This window comes from Giraffa tippelskirchi, chromosome 5 (assembly GCF_054371585.1).
Source record: "Giraffa tippelskirchi isolate mGirTip1 chromosome 5, T2T-mGirTip1v1.2.pri, whole genome shotgun sequence".
Classification (NCBI taxonomy): domain Eukaryota; kingdom Metazoa; phylum Chordata; class Mammalia; order Artiodactyla; family Giraffidae; genus Giraffa; species Giraffa tippelskirchi.
Window position 1 is genome coordinate 104,687,584 of NC_137279.1, and position 25,354 is coordinate 104,712,937.

Consider the following 25,354-nt stretch of genomic DNA (forward strand, 5'->3'; position numbering starts at 1 on the left):
TGCATTGTATCATTGTCCATTTGTCTAGTATTGTATCTTATGGATCCTCTTTACTCTGCCTAGATGATGGACCCAAAGACAGAATTTTATTTCTGAATCAGAATTGGTCAACACCTATGCCAGATGATGAGCTCAACAAAGAACCATCAGATCGTCGTCAGCCTGGTAGTAACAAGAAATCCTTAGACTCTGATAATAGGGAACCAACAGAGCAGGAGAGAAACTTGAAGGCTCAGCTCCAACCTGACACTCTGGGTGAGCAAATGTGTGTGTGTGTGTGTATAGATACTGATATAGAATGTATAAACCAAAAAGATTCAAGTTACATTATTTAAATTTAAATGCCTCCCTATTTCAGTTGAAAAACTGGTTCATATTGTTTTGTTCATCAAACTTTGTTACTGAGTGTTATACAGTAACTACTCATTTTTTTAAAAAAATTATTGAAATAGTTAATTTACAGTGCTTTTGGTAAACAGCAGATTGATTCAGTCATATATTTTTTCATATTTTTTGCGTTGTAGGTTATTACAAGACACTGAATGTAGTTCCCTGTGATATATAGTAGGTCCTTGTTGTTTATCTGTTCTATATGTAGTAGTGTTTATCTGTTGATCCCAAACTCCTAACTTATCCTCCTCTCCCCAAGTTTTTTTCCTACATTGGAAATCTATTTCTGTTTTGTAAATAAATTCATTTGCATCATTTTTTGGACTCCACGTATAAGTTACATTATATATTTGTTTTTCTCTGTCTGACTTATTTCACTTAATGTGATAATCTAGGTTCGTCAATGTTATTGCAAATGACATTATTTCATACTTTTTATGGTTGAGTAATATTCTATTGTGTATAGTATATATATGCATATATGTGTGTTTTGTTTATCCATTCATCCGCTGATGGACATTTAGGTTGCTTCCATATCTTAGCTATTGTGAACAGTGCTGCTATGAACATAGGGGTGAGTGTATCTCTTGAATTATAGTTTTGCCTAGATATATGCCTAGGAGTGGGATTGCTGGATCATATGGTAACTCTTCTTAGTTTTATAAGGAACCTCCATACTATTTTCCATAGTGGGTTTATTTACCAATTTCCATTCCCATCGGCAGTTTAGGAGGGTTCCCTTTTCTCCACACCCTCTCTCACATTTATTATTTGTAGAGTAAGTCCTCATTACTTCAACCCTTGTTTTTCAATGTATCATAAGGCCTCTTAAGCCACTTCTACTACCTTTGTAAATATAGTACAGTGACCAGAATTAAGACTTTTATCATTAGTATTTCACAGGGTTATTGTGATTATATGCAAAATAATTATCCAAAATTACCCCCAATAGCAATGAACTGTGTAGTACAGAGCTTGGTATAAAATCAATACTCAATGAACATCAGTTTACCTGAACACCCTCCTGCTCAGGTAATTATTCTCATTCTAGAATTAAATCATAATAAATATTGTAATATTAAGAGATATATAAGCATAGAAGAATAGTAGGCTAAATTTTTATTGAGCTGTTTTACACACAGCTATCAGATTAATTACTTAAAATATGGTTCTGCTATTACCCTGCTTATAACATTCAATGACTCCCTCATTGTTGTTTGTTGCTAAGTCTGACTCTTTTTGTGACCCCATGGACTGTAGTCCGCCAGGCTCCTCTGTCCATGGGATTTCCCAGGTAAGAATACTGGAGTGTGTTCCAGGAGTGGGTTACCATTTCCTTGTCCAAGGGATCTTCCCAACCCAGGGATCAAAACTGTGTCTCCTGCATTGGTAGGCAGATTCTTTACTGCTCAGCTATCAATGGCTCCCTACTACCTACAAATAGAACCCAAATTCTTGGCTTGCTTTACTCGCTTCTTCAGCAGTACCAAATTATTTTCCCAAACCCTCTCCACTTTTTCACTTTTGCTCTCTTAGCACATGCTGTAGTCAATATAATTAGACCCTATTTCCTCTAGGCAGCCTGCTCTTTTCTATCTCTAACTTTTCCCCACAATAACCTCCCACTAGAGTTGTCTTTTTGATTATACTGAGGTTCAAGTGACACTCCCATGAAGCTTTGTTAGATGTGTTCATCTGGAAATGCCTTTCTTATCATTTCCATGCTCATATTAATATATGCTTCCTTTATAGCATTAGTTATTTCCTACTGTGCTGTGCTGTGCTTTGCTTAGTCATTCAGTCATGTCTGACTCTTTGCAACCCCACGGACTGTAGCCCTCCAGGCTCCTGTGTCCATGAGGATTCTCCCGGCAAGAATACTGGAGTGGGTTGCTGTGCCCCCCTCCAGGGGATCTTCCCAACCTAGGGATCGAACCCAGGTCTCCCACATTGCAGGCTGATTCTTTACCTGTTGAGCCACCAGGGAAGCCCAAGAATACTGGAGTAGGTAGCCTATCCGTTCTCAAACCAGGGGATCTTCCCAAACCAGGAATCGATGAACTGGGGTCAACTGCATTGCAGGCGGATTCTTCACCAGCTGAGCTCCCAGGGATTTCCTACTACTTATAACAGTTATTCATATGCCTATATTAAGGCCTCCTTAATACTATAGCTTCTTAGAGATCTTAAGTATGTATGTTTATATTAAAAACCTTAACCATATACTACATCATAAAACAAATTTTCACAGATCAAAACTACAGAGTATGTTCTTGAACCACAAATTATGGAAAATATAGATGCAATAGGCAGAAGAAATAAAATGAAAGTTTTGGTCCTTTGAAAGATTTTTAAAATTGAAAAATTTTTAGTAAATGGAAGATCACAAAAAGAAGCATGAATTACTGTATTAGGGATAAAATTATTTCAGGAATAAAAATCATTGGAAATAAAGAATCAGATTTCCCTTTGGTGCTATAGAAATTTAAAAGAGAGTAAAAGGATATAAGGGGCTTCCCTGATAGCTTAGTTTGTAAACAATCCGCAACTTTATTTTAGTATGTCTAAAAATGAAATGAGCAAATTACTAGAAGAGTATAACTTAACAGCATTCACTCAAGAAGAAATATAAAACCTGAATCTTATTATTTTTTAAATAAATTACGTCAGTTTAAAAACTTCCCAAGGAAGACATGCCAAACCCAAATAATCTCATTGACTAGTGATATTAAACACTCAAAAAAAAAAATAGTTCTAAACATTCAAAATATAGTTCCAATCTTAATAAAAATTAATTCCAAGAAATATAGAACGATTATTCTATTCTCATTTTATGAAACTAGCATCAGCCTTATAATAAAACTGTCAAGGGTAGTACAACAAAAAAAATTAAAACTCACTTGTTCATGAACATATATACCAAAATCCTGAATAAAACATAAGCAAACTGATCTAGCAATATGCAAAGTCATAATAATCAGGACAAGTTTTTGTAACAAGGAAAAGCATACATTGTAAAATCAATATGATTTATCAGTTAACACACTAAGAAAAATATAATCTCAGTAGATAGAGAAAAAAATATAGCAATTTATGAAAAACAAATTAGCAATAGAAAGAAAACTTCTCTACCTTATAAAGTTTATTTGACCACCTCATGCGAAGAGTTGACTCATTGGAAAAGACCTAATTCTGGGAAGGATTGGGGGCAGGAGGAGAAGGGGACAACAGAGGATGAGATGGCTGGATGGCATCACTGACTCGATGGACATGAGTTTGGGTAAACTCCGGGAGTTGGTGATGGACAAGGAGGCCTGGCGTGCTGCAATTCATGGGGTCGCAGAGTTGGACATGACTGAGCGACTGAACTGAGCTGATAATAAACATTATATATCAAGATGAAAAGTTGAAAGATTTCCCTTGGTCAGAAGGTTATCCACTGTAAACTCTCATATTTAGGATTACATTGGAGATGCTAGCCAACTCAGTAAGGTAAGAAAAAGAGATAAAGCTGTAAATGTTGAAGCAAAACTGTTATTATTTGTAAATTGTGTGTAAAAAAACCCAAAACGATCCAAAAAAATGTCAGGAATTATATGAAGGTTTAATAAAGAAATGTGATTGTGAAATAACATGAGTAAGATGTCTGAAGTGCTGGAACTTTTCCTTATCATTATTTATTATACCAAGCATTTAAGTTCTTTGTATTTTTCTGTATTATTTCAAAATTTTAAAAAATGGTCAGTGCTATAAAAGAATAGATGTTAAGTGAGTATTGACTAAATGGTCATCTTAACTATTTTTATTTATTTAAGTGAGGGTAGAAAAGGAAGTCATCAATGAGTGGAATTAGGGAAAATCTGCTTGCCTATTAGTAGAGTAGATAAGTGAAGGGGACAGAGGAGGGAAGGAGGTAACTTTTATGTAATACTGCCTGCTATATTCCAAGCACTATGCTATTTTACATATATTAACTATGTTTTATATGCTTTATATTAACATCAAGCCTATAAGGAAGTTACCATTAGCCTAATCCTGAAGATGAGGAAACAAAGACTCAGAGGGGTTAAGTAACTCGTTCAACCACATATGAACAGGAAGTCAGGATTCCAAAGAGGGATCCAAACCAATGCTTCCTCCACTGTGTCTTGTGGCTTCCTCAGTTCCAAGAAATTCCTTGTGATGTATCTAACGGTTTAACCATATTCATATTCTCTTCTTCATGGTTATACATACCCAATTTTGTTGCCTTTGAGACTTTCTAGGGCTGGTTCCTTACCTTCAGGGCTCGTTCCTTACCTTTAGGGCTGGTTCTCTATTTCCCTATTCTCAACACCCTTACCTATTAGCCTAACTCACAAAAAATTAACTTGAGATATTATGGCATTAGTGAGTCCTATGGGAATATAAACGTATGACAAAGAAGTCATTTTGACTTAATATAGAGCCAGAATAAGCCAGGAGAGAGATAAGGCCTGAGGGGTTTTTTGTTTGTTTGTTTTATTTTGCCTTTTTTTTTTTTTTAAGAGCAGTTGGTACATAGTTTTCCTCAGGCAACTTTTGCCACCTGGTGGTCAAACTACATAAATTTGTGTTCTGAATCCTGGTGCAAAGTAATTGTTTATAGCAATTCCCTAAATCATCATGGCTAAAAATGCTATAATGGATGATGTATCCTAGTGGCCAAGCAATCTTGAGAGCTGAACCCATGGCCTGTGAGGGATTCTACCTGATATAGGCTGGCCTTTGTCAAGGAATTGTTACATTTGGATGGAGATGAGTAGATGAACCTTGGTGCCTCACTGAGGCTATTAACATGTGAGGGAAATTTTTGTTGTTGCTAATCTTTTGTTTGTTTGTTTGTTTTTGCATTTTTCCCCTAACTGAGTCACGTTTCTGAAGCAGCCACTTTAAATCTCTAAACAAAGCAGAAATTGTTCATCTATTTCCTGCACAACCATCTTAGCATCAAATACATAGAAAAGCCTGTTTCTGGACTTGAAGAGCTAAATAGTTGTGCTTTTCTCAACCAAACAGTAGATTTCCATCTGAGACTGTTTTTGAACTTGACGGGGCCTATTGGATATTTATGAAAAACCTGAGAGTTGATAACCGTGAGGCTATAGGTTTAGATGTGCTCTTTATGCTTGTTGAGTGTTTTTTTAATAAAGTAACTGCTTTGCAGAGGGATCTTGTTATCTCTAAAGTAAAACAGATTAGGAAAGCTGTTTTTCAAAGGGATGAGAATGCATCCATTTCCAGATGTGTCAAAAGCTACTGAATCACACTGTCAAAGGATTATGCCATTGAAGGAAGAAATCAGGAAGAAAGGAAAAAAATGACTTTTACTCTACTATTAAATAGCGTACAGATTAGTCTTAGAATGTTCTTTCCTTTGACAAAATATCTGATGCACAGTTTTTTAAAACATATTTTCTAAACTGGAGACTTTTTTTCTATTGGATCCTTAGACACAGGAGGGAATATCAAGTCTCCCAGAAATCTGGCAGCCCATAGATTAGAATAATTTTTATTCCACAGATTGCATATCAATTGCTTCAAGGGCACATGGGACATAATGGTCTATTTAGAATTATAGTTGGCCTGAGTTTGCTCTTGAGTGTCTGTATTATATAAATATTAAACTGAATTGAATTTATAATTTTCTTATAAATCAAAATGGAACATTCATACTGTCACCCTCACCAGCCCAAGGTGAGATGGAACTAGTGGCAAAAATATAAGTAGCTATGCTCCTAAAGGCAAGTAAAACATTTGGCCTATCTTGCTTAGATGTAATTAGCTACTCCCTCTAGAAGCCCAGATGTGGTTCTCTTTGCCACACGATGAAAATTTAGATCTTGTGAAAGTGAAAGTTGCTCAGTCGTGTCTGTTTGCGAACCCATGGACTGTCCATGGAATTCTCCAGGCCAGAATACTGGAGTGGGTAGCCTTTCCCTTCTCCAAGGTATCTTCCCAACCCAGGGATTGAACCCAGGTCTCCCACATTGCAGGCAGATACTTTACCAGCTGAGCTTATGCTTACCCCACAAATAAGCTTTTGTTGTAGGATTTCTTCCACATTTCTGCACTCTCTATATGGCTTGATATTTATTTCCAGTTTTAATACATGATATAGATTTCTCTCATTCAATCAATATATATATATATATATATATAATATATATATTTACTGAGTTCCTACCATGTGTTCGGTGCTCTAGAGTACAGTTAGGAAAAATAGAAGTTCTTATTCTCCAGGAATTCACATTTGAGATGGAGAGACAGACAAATATTATTAGGCATGGATAAATGCTATGATCAAAAATCAAGCAGGATAAGAAGCAGAAGACTCTTGAGGAGGTGACAATTGAACAGCAATATGAATGAAGGGTTTGAAACAGATGACTATCTTAAAGCAAAGCATGCCAGACAGAGAGAAAATCAAGTTCAAAAATTTCAAGATACAACAAGCAAGCCAGTTGAGTCTGGAGTAGAATGAGCCAGGGAGGGTGGAAGGAGGTGTGGTTGGAGAGTCATTTTATATATGACTTCCTAGGGATTAATTTGCTATTATTCTGAGGGTGATAAAAAAAAAGTCAGACTGGCTGTCTTTCAGCAGTATGACAAATATGTTACAAGATTCAACCCACCTCCCCACTTTATTACTTTGGTCAGATTTGGAATATGCTATGTCCTTGATTTCTTTCTTTATTAGAGATTCACAGTCACAAGAGCATATTACAAATTCTGAAACATTCACAGTAAAGTGTCTATTTATCCACGTGAAACTCATATATCATGGAATTCCTCTATATAACACATTTGTTAACTTTAAGATTTACTGAAACAGGGTGATTCAGAAATCAACAGCATCAGTCTGTTTCTTCTCTCTCCATTTATGGCTGTGTGCTTAGTACTCAGGGAAGTTATCACAGTCCCAATTATCATATAAGTATACTCTTTGGTCACAGGGAGAGCTAGTGTGTCCATGGTAAGGGGCTCCGTGGAATCCAGCTCCCTATTCATTTTATTCATTTAAATCTGCAGATGCCCATTAAATGGGTTTTAAATTAATAAATTATTAATGAATAAGGAAAAATCTTAACAGGATAGTGTATGGTATTGCTTTTTCTAGTAGGAGGTGCTTTTGTCAGGCGCTTTCTCCTTTCTGTACATCCCTGCCCCTGTCCTAGGCTGTCACTCGCCAGATACAACGCAGAAGTTTGAAAAGGCTTTGTGATAGTACCAGCGTCATAACAGACAACAGTGTGTGGTGAGCAGTTGACATAGTTTAATCAGTAAATATTTGCAGCTTGTAAGATAAAAGTACATTGTCAAAAGCGAGCCATACAGTCTGAAGGCAGAATATCTAATATATGATTTAGGAATGTAATATATAGGGAGCTGGGTTCTTTTCAAAGGACTTAGTGTAACTTTTCTAGGTAGACACTAATTTAGAATTATTGACAAAAACACCTTTTTGGAGGCATGAAACATGCCTTTCAGGAATTACCTTTTCAGCACAGAAACATAGATCACATGGCAACAAAAAAGCACAGCATTGACCAAAGAGAGAACAAAGCCCAAACACAACTGGATGTTGGTGTCTTTGATTTACAGAGCAGACCATGAACAATGAGATCAAAGATGAAGCGGTCACAAATGCTGATCTTCTTGAAAAGGTAGGGAATTATTGCCCTAAAAGTGTAGATGCCAGTAAGATCTGAGAAAACCATGAACTAAAAAAACAGAGAAACTTAGCAGGAAGGGACTGATACTAGAGGAGAAGGGATTATTCAGACACCCCCCCAGCTCGGTTCCAACTGGAGAGAAAGGAGTTAATTTCACTAGCCGCTCAAGCAAAACTTCCAGGCTCCATGCTTCTCTCTAGACAGTGTGGCTTGGCAACGTCACGAACACCTGCTGACCATACAGCTATGTAGAACTAATGCTGTCTTGAAGTGAGTTCAGAAAACCTGCCTATAATTGCTAACAGGACTCAGAAGAGTATAACCTAACAATAAAAATATTTAGATTATGTTGCCCATAAAAAAAAAAAAAGTCAAAGGCATACTTTTTCTGGCAGCAGTTCTCTTAAAATGTTGCCATATGGATTTATACATATGCAGATTTCCCCCAATTAGATGGAGTGCATGCTGGTTAGTTGATGGAGTCCAAAAGGGCTTCATTTGGACTTAAACAAATTAAAGCTGAAATCGTATTCCTCTGGTTTTTTTTTTTAAGAAACCAAAGAAGACGACTGTAGAAGCCGAGTTAGAGGACATAAAGAAAACCCAGCGACGCGATCTAATGGACTGGAGTTTTACTGAACATTTTAAACCAAAAGTTCTGCTTCAGGTATTAATGGGCTATGAGTCTCATCAGATTGGTCTGGGGAGGCTCAGTGTGATTTAGAACAGTTCACTTCTCGGTCACTCTCAGATCTATTTCAGATCAATATTCCCATTTACTTCAGCTGTAAAGTGAGTTTATTCCCAGACTGTGCTATGCATGCCCAAAGTATTTTAAAATATACTTTCTTAAAGGATTTTTTTTTATGAAGTCTTTTAAGAAAAAAAAAAGATACGTGCATGACTGCTGCACATGTTTTTTTTAAAAAAACATAGTAATAAAAGTAAGACGTTATTGGGAAGCAACCTTATGTTTCCCCATATTGCTTGTTAGCTCTCTTCAGTTTTCACAACATTTCTAAATATTTTCTGATGCAATTAACAATTCAATGTAAACTGTGATGGCTAACATTTCTTGAGCACTTACCATATGCTAGTCAATGATTAGTATGTATTACTAGTTTATTTAATCTCTTCAGTAATCCTATGAAGTAGAAACTATTTAAACAGTAGAAAACTGAGCCACCTTAACCACTAGTAACTTTTGTCCAAGGTCACACTGCAAAGGGTCTCACTGGTTGATGAATGAGACACGCAAGATACAAACAACCCCAAGATATCAGACGCAGAACTTGTGCTCTTAACCACTATGCAAAACAATGAGTAATACTAAAGCAAGCTCTTTTTGTTGATTTTACATTTTATGCAAAAACTTGTACTCTTTTTTCTTTTATCCTTTTAATTTCAATTATACCTTTATCAAAATTTTACATCCACTTATTTTTAAAGCCAAAACGTTGTGTAAAGAGTCTTATGAAAAATACCAGGTCCCTCCCATGCCCATGGAGCTTTCCAGGTGGTTCAATGGTAACGAATTTGCCTGCCAGTACAGGACCCAAATCCCTGGGTCAGGAAGATCCCCTGGAGGAAAGAAATGACAATCCACTCTCATATTCTTGCCTGGAGAATTCCATGGACAGAGAAGCCTGGCAGGCTACAGTCTATGGGGTCGTAAAGAGTCGGACATGACAGCATGCACACACCCATGCCCATGACATAATTCCCAGAGGTAAAAATCTTCAAGGTATTTACCTGTTTCTCTTGTTACTTAACTCAGTTATCTCTAAAAAACAAGATATTTAGTTACCATCATCAACTGACTCTCTCTTGAAAAAACAGCTTGCCCACCCCCATATAACACACACTGCTGCTGCTGCTGCTAAGTTGCGTCAGTCGTGTCCGACTCTGTGCGACCCCATAGATGGCAGCCCACCAGGCTCTCCTGTCCCTGGGATTCTCCAGGCAAGAATACTGGAGTAGGTTGCCATTTCCTTCTCCAATGCATGAAAGTAAAAAGTGAAAGTGAAGTCGCTCAGTCGTGTCCGACTCTTCGTGAGCCCATGGGCTGCAGCCTACCAGGCTCCTCCATCCATGGGGTTTCCCAGGCAAGAGTACTGGAGTGGGGTGCCATTGCCTTCTCCGAACACACACTGAAACATGCCCATACACTCACTCGTACACTCCTATACATACATATACACACTCATAAACTCAAACCTTGTCATTCTATGACACTTTTAACCATATCATAATTTTTTATTAGATTTCAAGATTTATCACATTTCAATTATATAAGTGCTATTCACAGCTGAAACAGTATGAAAAGGCAAAAAGATAGGACACTGAAAGATGGACTCCTCAGGTCAGTAGGTGCCCAATATGCTACTGGCGATCAGTGGAGAAATAACTCCAGAAAGAATGAAGAGATGGAGCCAAAGCAAAAACAACACCCAGTTGTGGATGTGACTGGTGATGGAAGTAAAGTCTGATGCTGTAAAGAGCAATATTGCATAGGAACCTGGAATGGTAGGTCCATGAATCAAGGCAAATTGGAAGTAGTCAAATAGGAGATGGCAAGAGTGAACATCGACATTTTAGGAATCAGTGAACTAAGATGAACTGGAACAGGTGAATTTAACTCAGATGACCGTTTTATCTACTACTGTGGGCAGGAATCCCTTAGAAGAAATGGAGTAGCCATCATAGTCAACAAAAGAGTCCAAAACGCAGTACTTGGATGCAATCTCAAAAATGACAGAATGATCTCTGTTCATTCCCAAGGCAAACCTTTCAATATCACAGCAAGTCTATGCCCAGACCAGTAATGCTGAAGAAGCTGAAGTTGAATGATTCTATGAAGTCCTACAAGACCTTCTAGAACTAACACCAAAAAAAGAGATGTTTTCGTTATAAGGGACTGGAATGCAAAAGTAGGAAGTCAAGAAATACCTGGAGTAACAGTCAAATTTGGCCTTGGAATACAGAATGAAGCAGGGAAAAGGCTAATAAAGTTTTGCCAAGAGAACACACTGGTCACAGCAAACACCCACTTCCAACAACACAAGAGAAGACTCTACACATGGACATCACCAGATGGTCAACACCGAAATCAGACTGATTATATTCTTTGCACCCAAAGATGGAGAAGCTCTATACAGTCAGCAAAAACAAGACTGGGAGCTGACTATGGCTCAGATCATGAACTCCTTATTGCCAAATTCAGACTTAAATTGAAGAAAATAGGGAAAACCACTAGACCATTCAAGTATGACCCAAATCAAATCCCTTACAATTATACAGTGGAAGTGAGAAATAGATTCAAGGGATTAGATCTGATAGACACAGTGCCTGAAGAACTATGGACAGAGGTTCATGGCGTTGTACAGGAGGCTGTGATCAAGACCATCCCCAAGAAAAAGAAATGCAAAGAAGAAAAGGAAAGATATACCCATTTGAATTCAGAGTTCCAAAGAATAGCAAGGAGAGATAAGAAAGCCTTCCTCAGTGATCAGTGCAAAGAAATAGAGGAAAATAATAGAATGGGGAAGACTAGAGATCTCTTCAAGAAAATTAGCGATACCGAGGTAGCATTTCATTCAAAGATGGGCACATAAAGGACAGAAATGGTAGGGACCTAACAGAAGCAGAAGATATTAAGAAGAGGTGGCAAGAATACACAGAAGACCTGTACAAAAAAGATCTTCACGACCCAGATAATCACGATGGTGTGATCACTCATCTAGAGCCAGACATCCTGGAATGTGAAGTCAAGTGGGCCTTAGGAAGCATCACTATGAACAAAGCTAGTGGAGGTGATGGAATTCCAGTTGAGCTATTTCAAATCCTAAAAGATGATGTTGTGAAAGTGCTGCACTCAATATGCCAGCAAATTTGGACAACTCTGCAGTGCCACAGAATTGGAAAAGGTCAGTTTTCATTCCAATCCCAAAGGAAGGCAGTGCCAAAGAATGCTCAAACTACTGCACAATTACACTCATCTCACATGCTAGCAAAGTAATACTCAAAATTCTTCAAGCCAGGCTTCAACAGTACATGAACCATGAACTTCCAGATGTTCAAGCTGGATTTAGAAAAGGCAGAGGAATCAGAGATCAAATTGCCAATATCCATTGGATCGCAGAAAAAGTGAGAGAGTTCTCGAAAAACATCTACTTCTGCTTTATTGACTATGCCAAAGCCTTTGACTGTGTGGATCACAACAAACTGGAAAATTCTTCAAGAGATGGGAATACCAGACCACCTTACCTGCCTCCTGAGAAATCTGTATGCAGGTCAAGAAGCAACAGTTAGAATATGGAACAACAGACTGGTTCCAAATAGGGAAAGGTGTATGTCAAGGCTGAATATTATCACCCTGCTTATTTAACTTATATGCAGAGTACATCATGAGAAATGCCAGGTTGGATGAAGCGCAAGCTGGAATCAAGATTGCCGGGAGAAATATCAATAACCTCAGATACGCAGATGACACCACACTTATGGCAGAAAGTGAAGAAGAGCTACAGAACCATTTGATGAAAGTGAAAGAAGAGAACGAAAAATTTGGCTTAAAACTCAACATTCAGAAAACTAAGGTTATGGCGTCTGGTCCCATCACTTCATGGCAAATACATGGGGAAACAATGGAAACAGTGAGAGACTTATCTTTTTGGGCCCCATAATCACTGTACATGGTGACTGCAGCCATGAAATTAAAAGCCACTTGCTCCTTGGAAGAAAAGTTTTGACCCACCTAGACAGCATACTTAAAAGCAAAGACATTACTTTGTCAACAAAGGTCCATCTAGTCAAGGCTACGGTTTTTCCAGTAGTCATGTATGGATGTGAGAGTTGGACTATAAAGAAATCTGAGTGCCAAAGAATTTATGCTTTTGAATTGTGGTGTTGGAGAAGACTCTTGAGAGTCCCTTGGACTGCAAGGAGATCCAACCAGTCCATCCTAAAGGAGATCAGTCCTGGGTGTTCATTGGAAGGACTGATGTTGAAGCTGAAACTCCAATACTTTGGCTACCTGATGGGAAGAACTGACTCATTTGAAAAGACCCTGATGCTGGGAAAGATTGAAGGCAGGAGTAGAAGGGGACGACAGAGGATGAGATGGTTGGATGGCATCACCGACTCAGTGGACATGAGTTTGAGTAAGCTCTGGGAGTTGGTGATGGACAGGGAAGCCTGGCATGCTGCAGTCCATGGGGTCACAGAGAGTCAGACACAACTGAGCGACTGAACTGAACTGATTCACAGCTGCACTGTGTAGTACCTGGATTCCATTTCCTTTTTATTTGTTTAGTTTGATAAACATTTGTCATTACTCTCCCCCAAATTCTCTACTTAAGAGTAAATCTCTGCTTAGTACATTCAAACCTAACAGTATTCCATCAGTTGTGTTCTCTAAGCAGTATCTTTCCTGTGTGTTCTGCACCACTGCTTGCCCTCTACTTGTTTTCTGGGTTCACAGGGCCACAGGTGAACAGGAATTTTGCCCAAGGATGGACCAGAAACTGAGTCACACCCATAACTGACTTAGAAGATATTTAGATAACATTTGAGCCTTAGAGTTGACGCTGGAAAGGGTTAAAACTTTGAAGGATGTTGGGATTGGGTGAATATATTTTATACATGGGAAAGATATGAATTTGAGAGGCTATGATGTGAACTGTAGGCTTCCCTGGTAGCTCAGCTGGTAAAGAATCCGCCTGCAATGCAGGAGACCTGGGTTTGATCCCAGGGTTGGGAAGATCCCCTGGAGAAGGGAAAGACTACTCACTCCACTATTCTGGTCTGGAAAATTCCATGGACTGTATAGTCCCTGGGGTCGCAAAGAGTCAGACCGACTGAGCAACTTTCACTTTCAGTGTGAACTGTTTTATGTTGAACAGTGTCCCTCAAAAGATTTTTTAGAATCCTTACACCCAGGACCTGAAAGTGGATTATTTGGAATTAGGGTGTCTAAATGATGTAATCAAGTTAAGATGAGGTCATTGTAGTGGGCTCCAATCAAATGTGATTTGTGTCCTTGTAAGAAGAAGAAAATACCAACTAAAGACACACAGGGAGAATATTTTGTGACCAGAGAGGTGGAGATTAGAATGATGCAGATCCAAGCTAAAATACACCAAGGATTGATGACCATTGCCAGAAGCTACTATACAAAGCAGCAAAGGAAGTTCTACCAGTTCTCAGAGAGAGCATGCTACACAGCTGTGGTCCTGCCATCCCCTTTGCTGTCATCCTGGCCATATCCTTTGCCTCTATTTCCAGTTAGATACTGTCTTCTGCATCCCGTGTTGTCCTCTCTCTTGGGTTACTCTCTTTTTGTAGGGGACTGTCTTTTCAAATTGGCTCCTGAGTTAACATAAATGGCAGGTAAATCTTTGAGGTGATGGATGTTTGAAAATACCTTAATTCTATACTTTTAACTGCCAGTTTGGCTTTATATAAGATGCTAAGTTGAAAAGTATTTTCCTTCAACATTTTGAAGCCATTCCTCAATAGTCTTCTAGCTTTCCAGATTGTCCTTGAGAAAAAAACAGTGAAATTCTGATTCCTGATCAGTTGAGTCTGTGTTTTTTCTTCTCTCTGTAAGGTCTTTAAGATTTCTTTTTGTTCCAGTGTTCTGGATTTCCTGTTGATATGCCTTGATGTGTGGTTCTATTCCTAATACTGCACTGGGGAGCCCAGTATAATCCAGAAACTCCAATCTTTACATTTTGGGAAATATTATACAATCATCACTCTCATAATCACCTCCCCTCCCTTTAGTCTTTCTTCCTGAAACTCCTGTTGTTCTGGTATTGGACTTCTAGACTGAACTTCCAATTTCCTTATCCTTTCCTTCCAAGTTCCAACAGCTTTTCTTCTTATTCTGGAAATATGTCTCTGCTTTCGTTGAATTTTTCTATTGAGTCTTCTGTATCTGTTGTTATAATATTAATATCATAAGGTTATATTTATAATTACAAATTACATTTATAAAACATACTCTTCACATTCCCTGGTACCGTATCTTCTCTTATCTCTATGAGGATACTAAAGTCCTTTGAAGTCTTCTCCCTGAAAACTCCTTTCCTCAGGTTTTTTTTTAACTATTTTTTTGTGGGGGAGGTGTCTTCATTTTTCATATTGAAGAATAGCATCTAGTGATATTTGCCTCTTTGTTTCTATTCATAATGAGATACTAAAAAAATATGATAAGAAGTGCTACATAAAGTCAAAGTGGGGCAAAGTTGTCAATAACCTGACCTTGTTGTTGGGTGTTTTGGCTTTGGGGAGGGGGGTGGTTCTTGAAAGACCGGTGAATGTTGATGTATTAATTCTATACTCTTGGTCCATTTAGAGTCTCTAGGGAAAAAAGTCTGCTCTCTTATCTTCCATGACATAACTTGTCAGGGTTTTAGAAGCCAAATAATGGAGGAAAGGAGTATAAGATTTCTTACCACCCAGTGTCTAGATCTGCACTGTCCAATGTGGTAGCCACTAGTCACATGTAGCTTCTGAGTACTTAGCAAATTTTATATTGATTATATATTGAAATGATAATATATTTCTGACATATTACATTAAATAAAATATATAGTTTAATTTTACCTCAACTTGAAAAATATGACTACTGTAAATTTTAAAATTACGCACATGGCTCACATTTGTGGCTCACCTTATATTTCTATTAGACCATGCCAATTCAACTTTTACAGAATTCTCTTTTTTCTGTGGTATAGCTCTCCCTCAGTGCTGCCCAGGATCCCTCCCCTTAAAAATCCACAGAGTCAGCTTCTACAGTAATAATTCTCCTTTCTTCTGCTGATGTGAGAGATGGGCAGTCCCCTGGCTGCTCAGAATAGTTGAGGCTTCTTAAAGACATTAATCTTCCTATTTTCATTGCCACTTTCACTCCACTTTCACAGTTACCTAACTCTGCCATTTCCTGAGCCTTTCTGTGTTTCTGCTCACAAAGTTCCTTTTGGTCTCTCTTAAAACTAATCTTGGAACTTGACTTTCCATGTTCTGCTAAATCAGTTACCATTTATTCTTCTGCTTTCTAGCTTCCACAATGTTTCTTTTGTCTCATCTTCCTTGGGCTTCAACTTTGTGATATTAAAACTCAAATTTGACTGTTCCTTTAGTGAGGGGTTAGGAAGTGCATGTGTTTAATCTTTCATTTTTAACTGGAGTTTCATTTCAGATTTTATTTTGTTTTAGCCCTGCCCTCCTCACTCCATAGAAGCTTAACTTTTATTTCTTTTTAAAAAATATTTATTTATTTATTTGGCTGCTCCAGGTCTTAGTTGCGGCATGTGAACTCTTAGTTGCAGCATGTGGAATCTAATTCCCCGACTAGGGATCAAACCCAGGCCTCCTGCATTGGGAGCCTGGAGTCTTAGCCACTGAACCACCAGGGGTGTCCTGGAGCTTCACTTTTCAAGGTCACATGTAATTGTCCTGCCAAACCTAACGAATACTTCCTTTGTTCATCTTCCTTGACCTTTTCATCACAAAGCTGATCACTTCCCCACAAAACACTGTTCACTCCTGGTTTCCAAGGTGCCATACGCAATTCCTCAGTGCTCCATCTGGAATTTCGTTGAGTACTTCTCCTCTACCTACTATTTAAATATTGAAGTGCCTCGAGCCTCAATCTTGAATTGGTCTTCTCTCCTCTGTAAACATTCAATGATTTCATCTACTATATATGTCTAATCCTGATGACTCATAAAAGTTTATCTTCCAAATTATCTCTATCTTGAGTTCCACATTAGTGAATTTCTGATAGGCATCTTAAATATTTAGTGTCCCACATGAAGCAAATAATTTTCCCACCTAAGCATGTTTCTCCCCTCATCCATCTCAGAAAATGTCAGCATCAAGCCAAAAGGCTGAGAGTCATTCCTTACTTCAGCTTTTCCTTTGTCCCACATATCTGACCCATCATTGAGTTTTGAGGGTATACCTCAAAATACATCTTCAAGCTATTCACCATCTCCACTGCTGCTACTTTAATCCAACTACCATCCTCCCCATCTACTGTAATATCATCAGCCTATTTCACTCTCTCTCCACTCCAATCCATTCTCTCCATATCAGGTGCTCCATCAATTGCTTCTTAAACACACATCTCTGAACTCCAGCATTCTCTGTAAAAATCTTAATCATATTTTAAAGAAAAGTCTTAGCTATCTTGTTCATTTTGTTTTTCTGTGAATGTAGTAGGTCTCTATTTTTAATGAAAAAATTAGTTAATGAGAAAAATATTAATACATAATAATAGGTAAAAGCCAAGTTTTTAAAATTTCTTGCATATAGTTGATTTGCAATGTTGTGGCCAAAGTTTTAAAAAGGAAAAGAAATAAATTGTATGAACCCTTATCAAATATTGATTGAGAACCACCTACACGTTCATCAAAAATAGAAGTTTGTTGTTTGTTTTTCTAGTTTAAAATCTGAAATGAATTTGCCAAAAAAAAATAAAGTAATGGATAGGACTCCACAGAGCAAAATGTTGTAAATGCAAAAATATTTACCATGTCAGGACTTCCCTGGCAGTCCAATGGTTAAGACTCCATCCTTCTACTGCAGGGGAGCATGGGTTTGAGCCCTGGTCAGGGAACTAAGATCCCCGCATCTGTACTGTGCAGCCTAAAAAAAAGAGAGAGAGAAAGAAAACAAATTTACCACATACGTGTTTCTTGTATTGGCTCTCAGGGAACAGTTGTAAAAATTTAAATGCCACTTCATAAAGACATATAGGGGACTAGACTGGGCAGTAAATGTATTATTTTAGTTATACTGCCAGTGTGCAATTGACAGCAAAAGTAAAATAGTCCTGACATAATATGCAATTCCATGCCTTCAGATCATCCAAACAGTGGAGAATAGAAAGCTGCCTCCACCGAATTGATATGGACAAGAAAAAACAAAACCAAACCCCACAACTGTCTAATTTCTTTCCCTATGGACATATTTCTTTATGTTGATTGGCATAAGGAAAAGGCAGCTTGCCACAGGGCCCCTCTGTTTGTGGCTGCAATTACAGTGCTGAGGATAAAATGCTTTGGAAAGGATCAGGGATAGAAGTTGTGTAGAAACAGTATGTATCAAGACGACACCGTGGTGTCTGGAGACGTGGTGTAGTGGAGAGCACTGTGTGGAGTGTGAAATGTGACATTTAGAGTCAAAAGACTGGGATAAGCCCTGTACCAGAACTTAGGAACTCCATACTCTTAGACAAGTCTCTTATTCTCTCTTGACCACAAATGATACTGAAAAATGCAGCTTTTAATATTGTGAAATGGGGACAATAATCATATCAATTTATCTGAGGTTTTTATGATAAAATGAGATGATTTATCTGAAGGTATGTGTGTGTGCGTGTGTTAAGTTGCATCAGTTGTGTCTGACTCTTTGCAGCCCTATGGACTGTAGCCCACCAGGCTCCTCTTTTCATGGAATTCTCCAGGTAAAAATACTGGAGTGGATTGCCATACCCTCCTCCAGGCGATCTTCCCAACCCAGGGATCAAACCCAGGTCTCCCATACTGCAGGCGGATTCTTTACCATCAGGAAACCCCAAGAATACTGGAAAGGGTAGCCTATCCCTTTTCCAGAGGATCTTCCTGACCCAGGAATCGAGCCAGGATCTCCTGCATTGCAGGTGGATTCTTTACCAGCTGAGCTACTAGAGAAGCTTAAAATGAAGGTATGGAAAGTGTTAAGTAACTCCTAGACTTTATTATCTCCCAGCATTAATTTAAAACACTTAAGCAAATACCTCCATGCTTGGAGCCTAGGATTTGTTTTTCTTATAAGAGTTGCTAAAATGCTCCTGAAAATATCTGCGATCTCTGCTCTCACCTTGACTAGCATCATGGAGATAAGGGGAGCAAAAGGAGGAAGCAGAGAAACGCCCTAGCAGCAGACCCTTCTCTTGGGGAAAAAAAGACAAAACAATGCATTCGTTTTGATTTTCAGGTTCTTCAAGAAGCCAATCAACAATACAGGTGTATTGATTCTTATTACCATACACAAGACAACTCTTTACTGTTGGTCTTTCATAATCCAATGAATTTACAACGTCTGCATCATGAATATTGGAATGTTGGCCTTCACTCTAATGTTGGATTCAGGTAACCAACTTAGATGGTTTAGTTAGTTATCTTATAGCTTGTTATTTGGTTTTTAGTTCCTTAGCCTAAGCTAAGTGGTTCAACCTAATAAAAACATTTGTGCGGTACCGTAGATTCAGTGAAGGTCACCAAGCTGAATGCTGTGTGCCAGGCACTGTGATAGGCGTTGAAACTAGACACTGAAGCAGACAGACGTTCATGGCCCCATTGACTCTAGTGGGGATATTATTAAATAACACTTGATTCATTTAGACTCCAATGTAACAGCCTCTGAAAGGTCTAAAGTAGGAACTACAAAACACAGCATTCCATATGCTGGTTTGGGGTAACTCCACTTGATCTAGGGAAGACTCAAACGTAGGGTAACTGAATGACACGTGCAGTCAGGTTCCCAGCAAACTGAGACCTCTAGGAATCAGTAATTTGTTTTTCCTTCCCAGCTCCTTAATTATTTCATTGCTATCTTAAATTTTTTCTCTCCTTTCTCATTAATGATGAGAACTTTTCATTATTTTTCTGTACTGGTTAATGTATATTCAGTATTTGTTATTTATATAGAATTTAGTCCTAAGGGATATAGAGAGGATGAACATGAACCTACAGAAAATTAGGGAAATGGACTGTGTGCATGCATATACACAGAAACACACACTTTAAAGTCATGAGATGATTTTTTAAAATTAGGATACACAATAGGTATACCAAGCTAATACCAAGCTTTCTTTTGTTTTGTTTTTCATTGCCAGTAATTATGCTTTTCATTTCTTTGTTGACTAGGACTTCAGTACAACTTTGAGAACATTATTGTTTTATTCTAGGTTTTGAATATTCATCTATTAAGTATTTTTTCGGTTTTTTGCCATAGGTAAATGCTCCTTATTAGGTTAGAAAATTTTCTTATGTTGCTAGTTTGCTCTAGGTTCCTAATTATAAATGACTATTAAGTAATATCTGGAGAAGGAAATGGCAACCCACTCCAGTATTCTTGCCTGCAGAATCCCATAGACAGAGGAGCCTTGGTGGGCTGCTGTCCATGGGGTCGCACAGAGGCTGACACGACTGAAGTGACTTAGCATGCGTGCATGCATTGGAGAAGGAAATGGCAACCCACTCCAATATTCTTGCCTGGAGAATCCCAGGGACAGAGGAGCCTGGTGAGCTGCCATCTATGGGGTCACACAGAGTCAGACATGACTGAAGTGACTTAGCAGCAGCAGCAGCATTAAATAATATCAAATGATTTTTCTGCATCAATTTAGATGTTCTCTTTTTTCCTTTAATCTGTTAAAGTGTGAAATTTTATTAATAGATACTCTAATGTTCAAATTTACATTCCCGTGAAAATCCAATTTGTCCATGATGTTATCATGTTTATAAATTGCTGCATTTGGTTTGCTAATATATTGTTTAGAATATGTCCATCTGTATTCATGGGTAAGACTCAGCTATAATTTTTCCCAGCTTTAAATGTTCTTGTCTGGCCTTGAGATTGAGATTTTTATTAGCCTCATAAATTAATGGGCGGATATTCTCCCTTTTATCTCTATTTTTTAATTTTCTAAAAGAATTTATGTAAGACTAAGATATATATTCCTTTGGCATTTGGTAAAACTTGCAAATAAGAACATCTGGACCTGGGAAGATGGTTAATTACCGATTTGACCTCTGTCATGATTATTAGATTCTTTGGGTTTACTATGTATTTTTGAACTAGATTTGATAGTATGTATTTCTCTAGGAATTTGACCATTTTACCTGTTTTCAAAATTATTGCATAAAGTGGATTACAATATGCTCTTGTCTTTTTGTGTTACACATATCTGTTTTAATTCTAATGCTTTTAATCTGTGATTTCTCTATTTTTCTGGACCAGTCTTGCCAAAGGTTTGCCAATCTTGTTAATTTTTTTAAAAAGCAACTATTGCATTTGCTCTTTCTCCTTTTTATTTTTTAAAATTATGCTCTCATCTTTATTATTTTTTATTTTCTCTCAATTTCTTTGGATTATTCCAATGTCCTTTAACTTTTCAAATTTGAATTTTATCTCAGGATTTTGAGTTATTTTTGTTGCTTTAAAGTATTTAAGGCAAAAATTTCTTTTAAATATCACCTTAGCACTACAAAATATCTGATTGATGGAATTTTATTGTCGTTCATTTTTTTGAACACATAATTCTTTTTTATTGAATTATAGCTGACTTACTATTATATTAGTTTCAGGTGTACAACATTGTGACTCAATATTTTTATAGATTATACTCCATTTAATGTATTGCAAAATACTGGCTACATTGTCCTGTGCTATACAATGTCTCTCTGTAGTTTATTTTATACCTAGTAGTTTGTGCCTCTTTACCCCTATTCTTATCTTGCCTCTTTCCCCTTCTCTCTCCTAACTGGTAACCACTAGTTTGTTCTCTGTGTCTGCGAGTCTGTTTTGGTTTTGTTATAATCATTCATTTGCTTTATTTTTTAAATTCCACATATAGGTGATAACAAACAGTATTTGTCTTTCTCTGTATGACCTATTTGACTAAACATAGTAGGTCCATCCATGTTGCTGCAAATGGCATAATTCCATTCTCTTTTATGGCTGAGTAGTGTTCCAATATGTGTATGTACCACATCTTTATCTATTCATCTGTTGATAGACACTTAGGTTGCTTTCATATCTTGGCTATTTTGAACAATGCTGCTATATCATTCATTTCTCACTTCCATCATTCTTATTTGACTCATGGATTGCATAGAAATGTCAGTTTTTATTTTAAACATTTGGCTGAGTTACATTTTTATTATAGCTTATAATTTCAAAAGTAGTAGTCAGACATGTTCTATAGAATACTGATGCTATGAAATGTGTTGATCCACTTTGTTGCTTAATATGTGGTCAGTTGTTATAAATACTCCAAGTTTTGTGTTAAGGAAGTATATTCTTCAGTTTTTGAATACAGGTTTGTATTTCTTAATCTCTACTATTCTTTCTGATTTTCAATCAACTAATGAGAAATGATTTTAAAAAAACAACTCAATATGTGATGGAACTTGTAGATTTCTTCCTATAAATTTGTCAGTTTTTTACTTCATGCATGTTAAGATTGACACCACCCTTATGATAACACCACCCTTATGGCAGAAAGTGAAGAAAAACTGAAGATCCTCTTGATGAAAGTGAAAGAGGAGAGTGAAAAGGTTGGCTTAAAACTTAACATTCAAAAAACTAAGATCATGGCATCCATTCCTACCACTTCATGGCACATAGATGGGGAAACATGGGAAACGGTGACAAACTTTATTTTCTTGGGCTCCAAAATCACTGCAGATGGTGACTACAGCCATGAAATTAAAAAACACTTGCTCCTTGGAAGAAAAGCTATGACTAACCTAGACAGCATATTAAAAAGCAGAGATATTACTTTGCTGACAAAGGTCCGCCTAGGCCAAGCTATGGTTTTTCCAGTAGTCATGTATGGAGGCGAGAGTTGGATTATAAAGAACACTGAGTGCCAAAGAACTGATGCTTTTGAGCTGTGGTGTTGGAGAAGACTCTTGAGAGTCCCGTGGACTGAAAGGAGATCTAACCAGTCAAACCTAAAGGAAATCAGTCCTGAATATTCATTGGAAGGACAGATGCTGAAGCTGAAACCCCAATACTTTGGCCATCTGATGCAAAGAACTGACTCCTTAGAAAAGACCCTGATCCTGGGAAAGATTGAAGGCGGGAGGAGAAGGGGACAACAGAAGATGAGATGGTTGGATGGCATCACCAACTTGTACATGAGTTTGAGCAAGCTCCGGGAGTTGGTGATGGACAGGGAAGCCTGGCGTGCTGCAGTTCCTTGGGTCACAAAGAGTCAGACATGACTAACTGACTGGACTGAAATGATGTTAAGATTATGTTAATAAGCAAAACAAGAATTGAGTTGTTTTCCTGATTAAGCTTTTATCAATATGCAATGTCTTTATCTCTAGGATTGCTCTTTGCTTTCAAGGTTATATTGTCCAATATTGATATATCTGTACAGACTTTATCATATGTGTCTTGTCTGATAGTGATAAACTTTACAAGCCTCTTTTATATTTTATCTGATATATCCTTTTCTATCCATTTACCTCTTGCAAAATATATATACAGCTGAATTTTAAAAATTCATCTGACAATATTTACCTCTTGAGAACCTAGTTCATATATTTGGATTAATTTCAACCATTTAATTTTGTCCTTTTATTCAGTTTATTTCTCCTTATTTGGTTTGAATTAATTTCATTTTTATTACTACTACCAGAATGAGAGTTATATACTATATCTCAACTCATTCTTCAGAAATTGTGATATACACCTTTAAATTTACAAAGTCATCAACACCTTTGTTGTGTTCAGTCCCTCAGTCATGTCTGACTCTTTGTGATCCCATGGATTGTAGCACGCTAAGCTTCTCTGTCCTTCACTGTCTCCTGGAGTTTGCTCAAATTCATATCCAATGAGTCAGGGATGCTATCTAACCATCTCATCCTCTGCTGCCCCCTTCTCCTTTTGTCTTTTTTGTCTTTGATCCTTCCCAGCATCGGGGTCTTTTCCAATGAGTCGGGTCTTCACATCAAGTGGCCAAGTATTGGAGTTTCAACAGCAGTCCTTGAAATGAATATTCAGGATTGATTTCCTTTAGGATCGACTGCTTTCATCTCCTGCAGAAGACTGTGCCTTTACCTTCCTACCAAATAATATAAGCACAATAGAGTGTTTTAATCTCTTATCCCCATTCTACATTTTCTATTATTGTAGAACACTTGAATTCTATCTTAATGTTTTTACCCCACAATATAATAACATTATTGTTTTCATATCCAGTGTTTGTAAATTAACATATGCTTACTATTTTATTTTCCCTTCTTCCTAAGATAAGAGCTTTAAAATTTCATATAGTGAGGAAATTTGGTAGTATCAGTTTGGTTTATTGCAAATATCTTCATTTTAGCCTTGTTCATGAAAGATAATTTTGCTCAGCATACAGTTCTTGATTGACATGTAAATTCTCAGTCTTTGAAGAAAATTATCCCATTGTCTTCTGAATGCCTTTGAAGTTATTAAGATGTAAACATCATTCTTAATAAGCAATGTTACAAGCATTCTCTATAAAATTAGAAACAAAATAGAGGTAACTACCATGACCAATTCTAAGCAACATTTAATGAAGATCTAAATCAGAAAAATTACTAAAAGTATATTTAAAGTATAAGAATCCAAAAGGAAAATGTCATTATTGGCAGCTGAGGTTATTAGCTACACAGGAAAATCCCAAACAATCTATCTAAAAATGTGAATTAATGGGAGAAATTACCTGAAGATCAACCCTGAATACTCATTGGAAGGACTGATGCTGAAGCTCCAACACTTTGGTCTCCTGATGCAAACAGCCGATTCCTTAGAAAAGACCCTGATGCTGGGAAAGATTGAAGGCAAAAGGACAAGGGAGCAGCAGGGGATGAGATGGTTGGATGGCATCACGGACTCAATGGACATGAATTTGAGCAAACTCCGGGAGATGGAGGACAGAGGAACCTGGCATGCTGGAGTCCATGGGGTCACAAAGAGTTGGACACAACTTAGCAACTGGATAACAGCAGCAGCATAACCTCTAACTGCATTTTTTTTTGCACTACAAGAGATTGTTAGACAATGTGATGTTTAAAAAAGGAAAAGATACCATTGACAACAGAAACAAAAACTAGAATACCCCAAAAAGCCAAACCTAAGATTTGTTGTTTACTCCCACACTTTAACCAAAGAAAATCATGCTTCTTCCATTCCCCTCCCAAGTGCAAATGTTAGATATACTTGGCTTCAGATATTACGAATTAAATAATACAACCCAACAGATTGATTTTTACATACATTTTTATAACTTAATAAAATGTACATTTTATTTGCAATTTTTCTCTTTCGGTAACCTATTTTATGACATGTTCTGTAATTTACTTCTCCAGTGAAGTTTATATTATTCTCCCAAATGTGTAAAATATATCACTTAGAGATGTATCAGTGTTACACTAACCTTATGGATAACACTGACAATTATGTGTATTTTTTATGACCTGATTCTCCAGGACAATTGTGGATTCAAGTTAACA

At 37.3% G+C, this 25,354-nt stretch overlaps 1 protein-coding gene across 16 annotated transcripts in view; it reads left to right on the forward strand.

Annotated features, from left to right (window-relative positions):
- The window catches only part of SPAG17 (sperm associated antigen 17), a 246,713-nt gene that overhangs the window by 98,585 nt on the left and 122,774 nt on the right, over positions 1 to 25,354 (forward strand). For all 16 annotated transcript variants that reach the window (XR_014054585.1, XR_014054589.1, XR_014054587.1 and 13 more), the window contains exons 15-18: positions 64 to 255; positions 8,014 to 8,075; positions 8,638 to 8,751; positions 19,071 to 19,225. Coding sequence is in view for 8 of the 16 variants with exons in the window: in XM_081492940.1 (XP_081349066.1) it covers positions 64 to 255; positions 8,014 to 8,075; positions 8,638 to 8,751; positions 19,071 to 19,225 (523 nt within the window). In the remaining 8 variants the exon portion in view is untranslated. The remainder of the gene's footprint in view (positions 1 to 63; positions 256 to 8,013; positions 8,076 to 8,637; positions 8,752 to 19,070; positions 19,226 to 25,354) is intronic.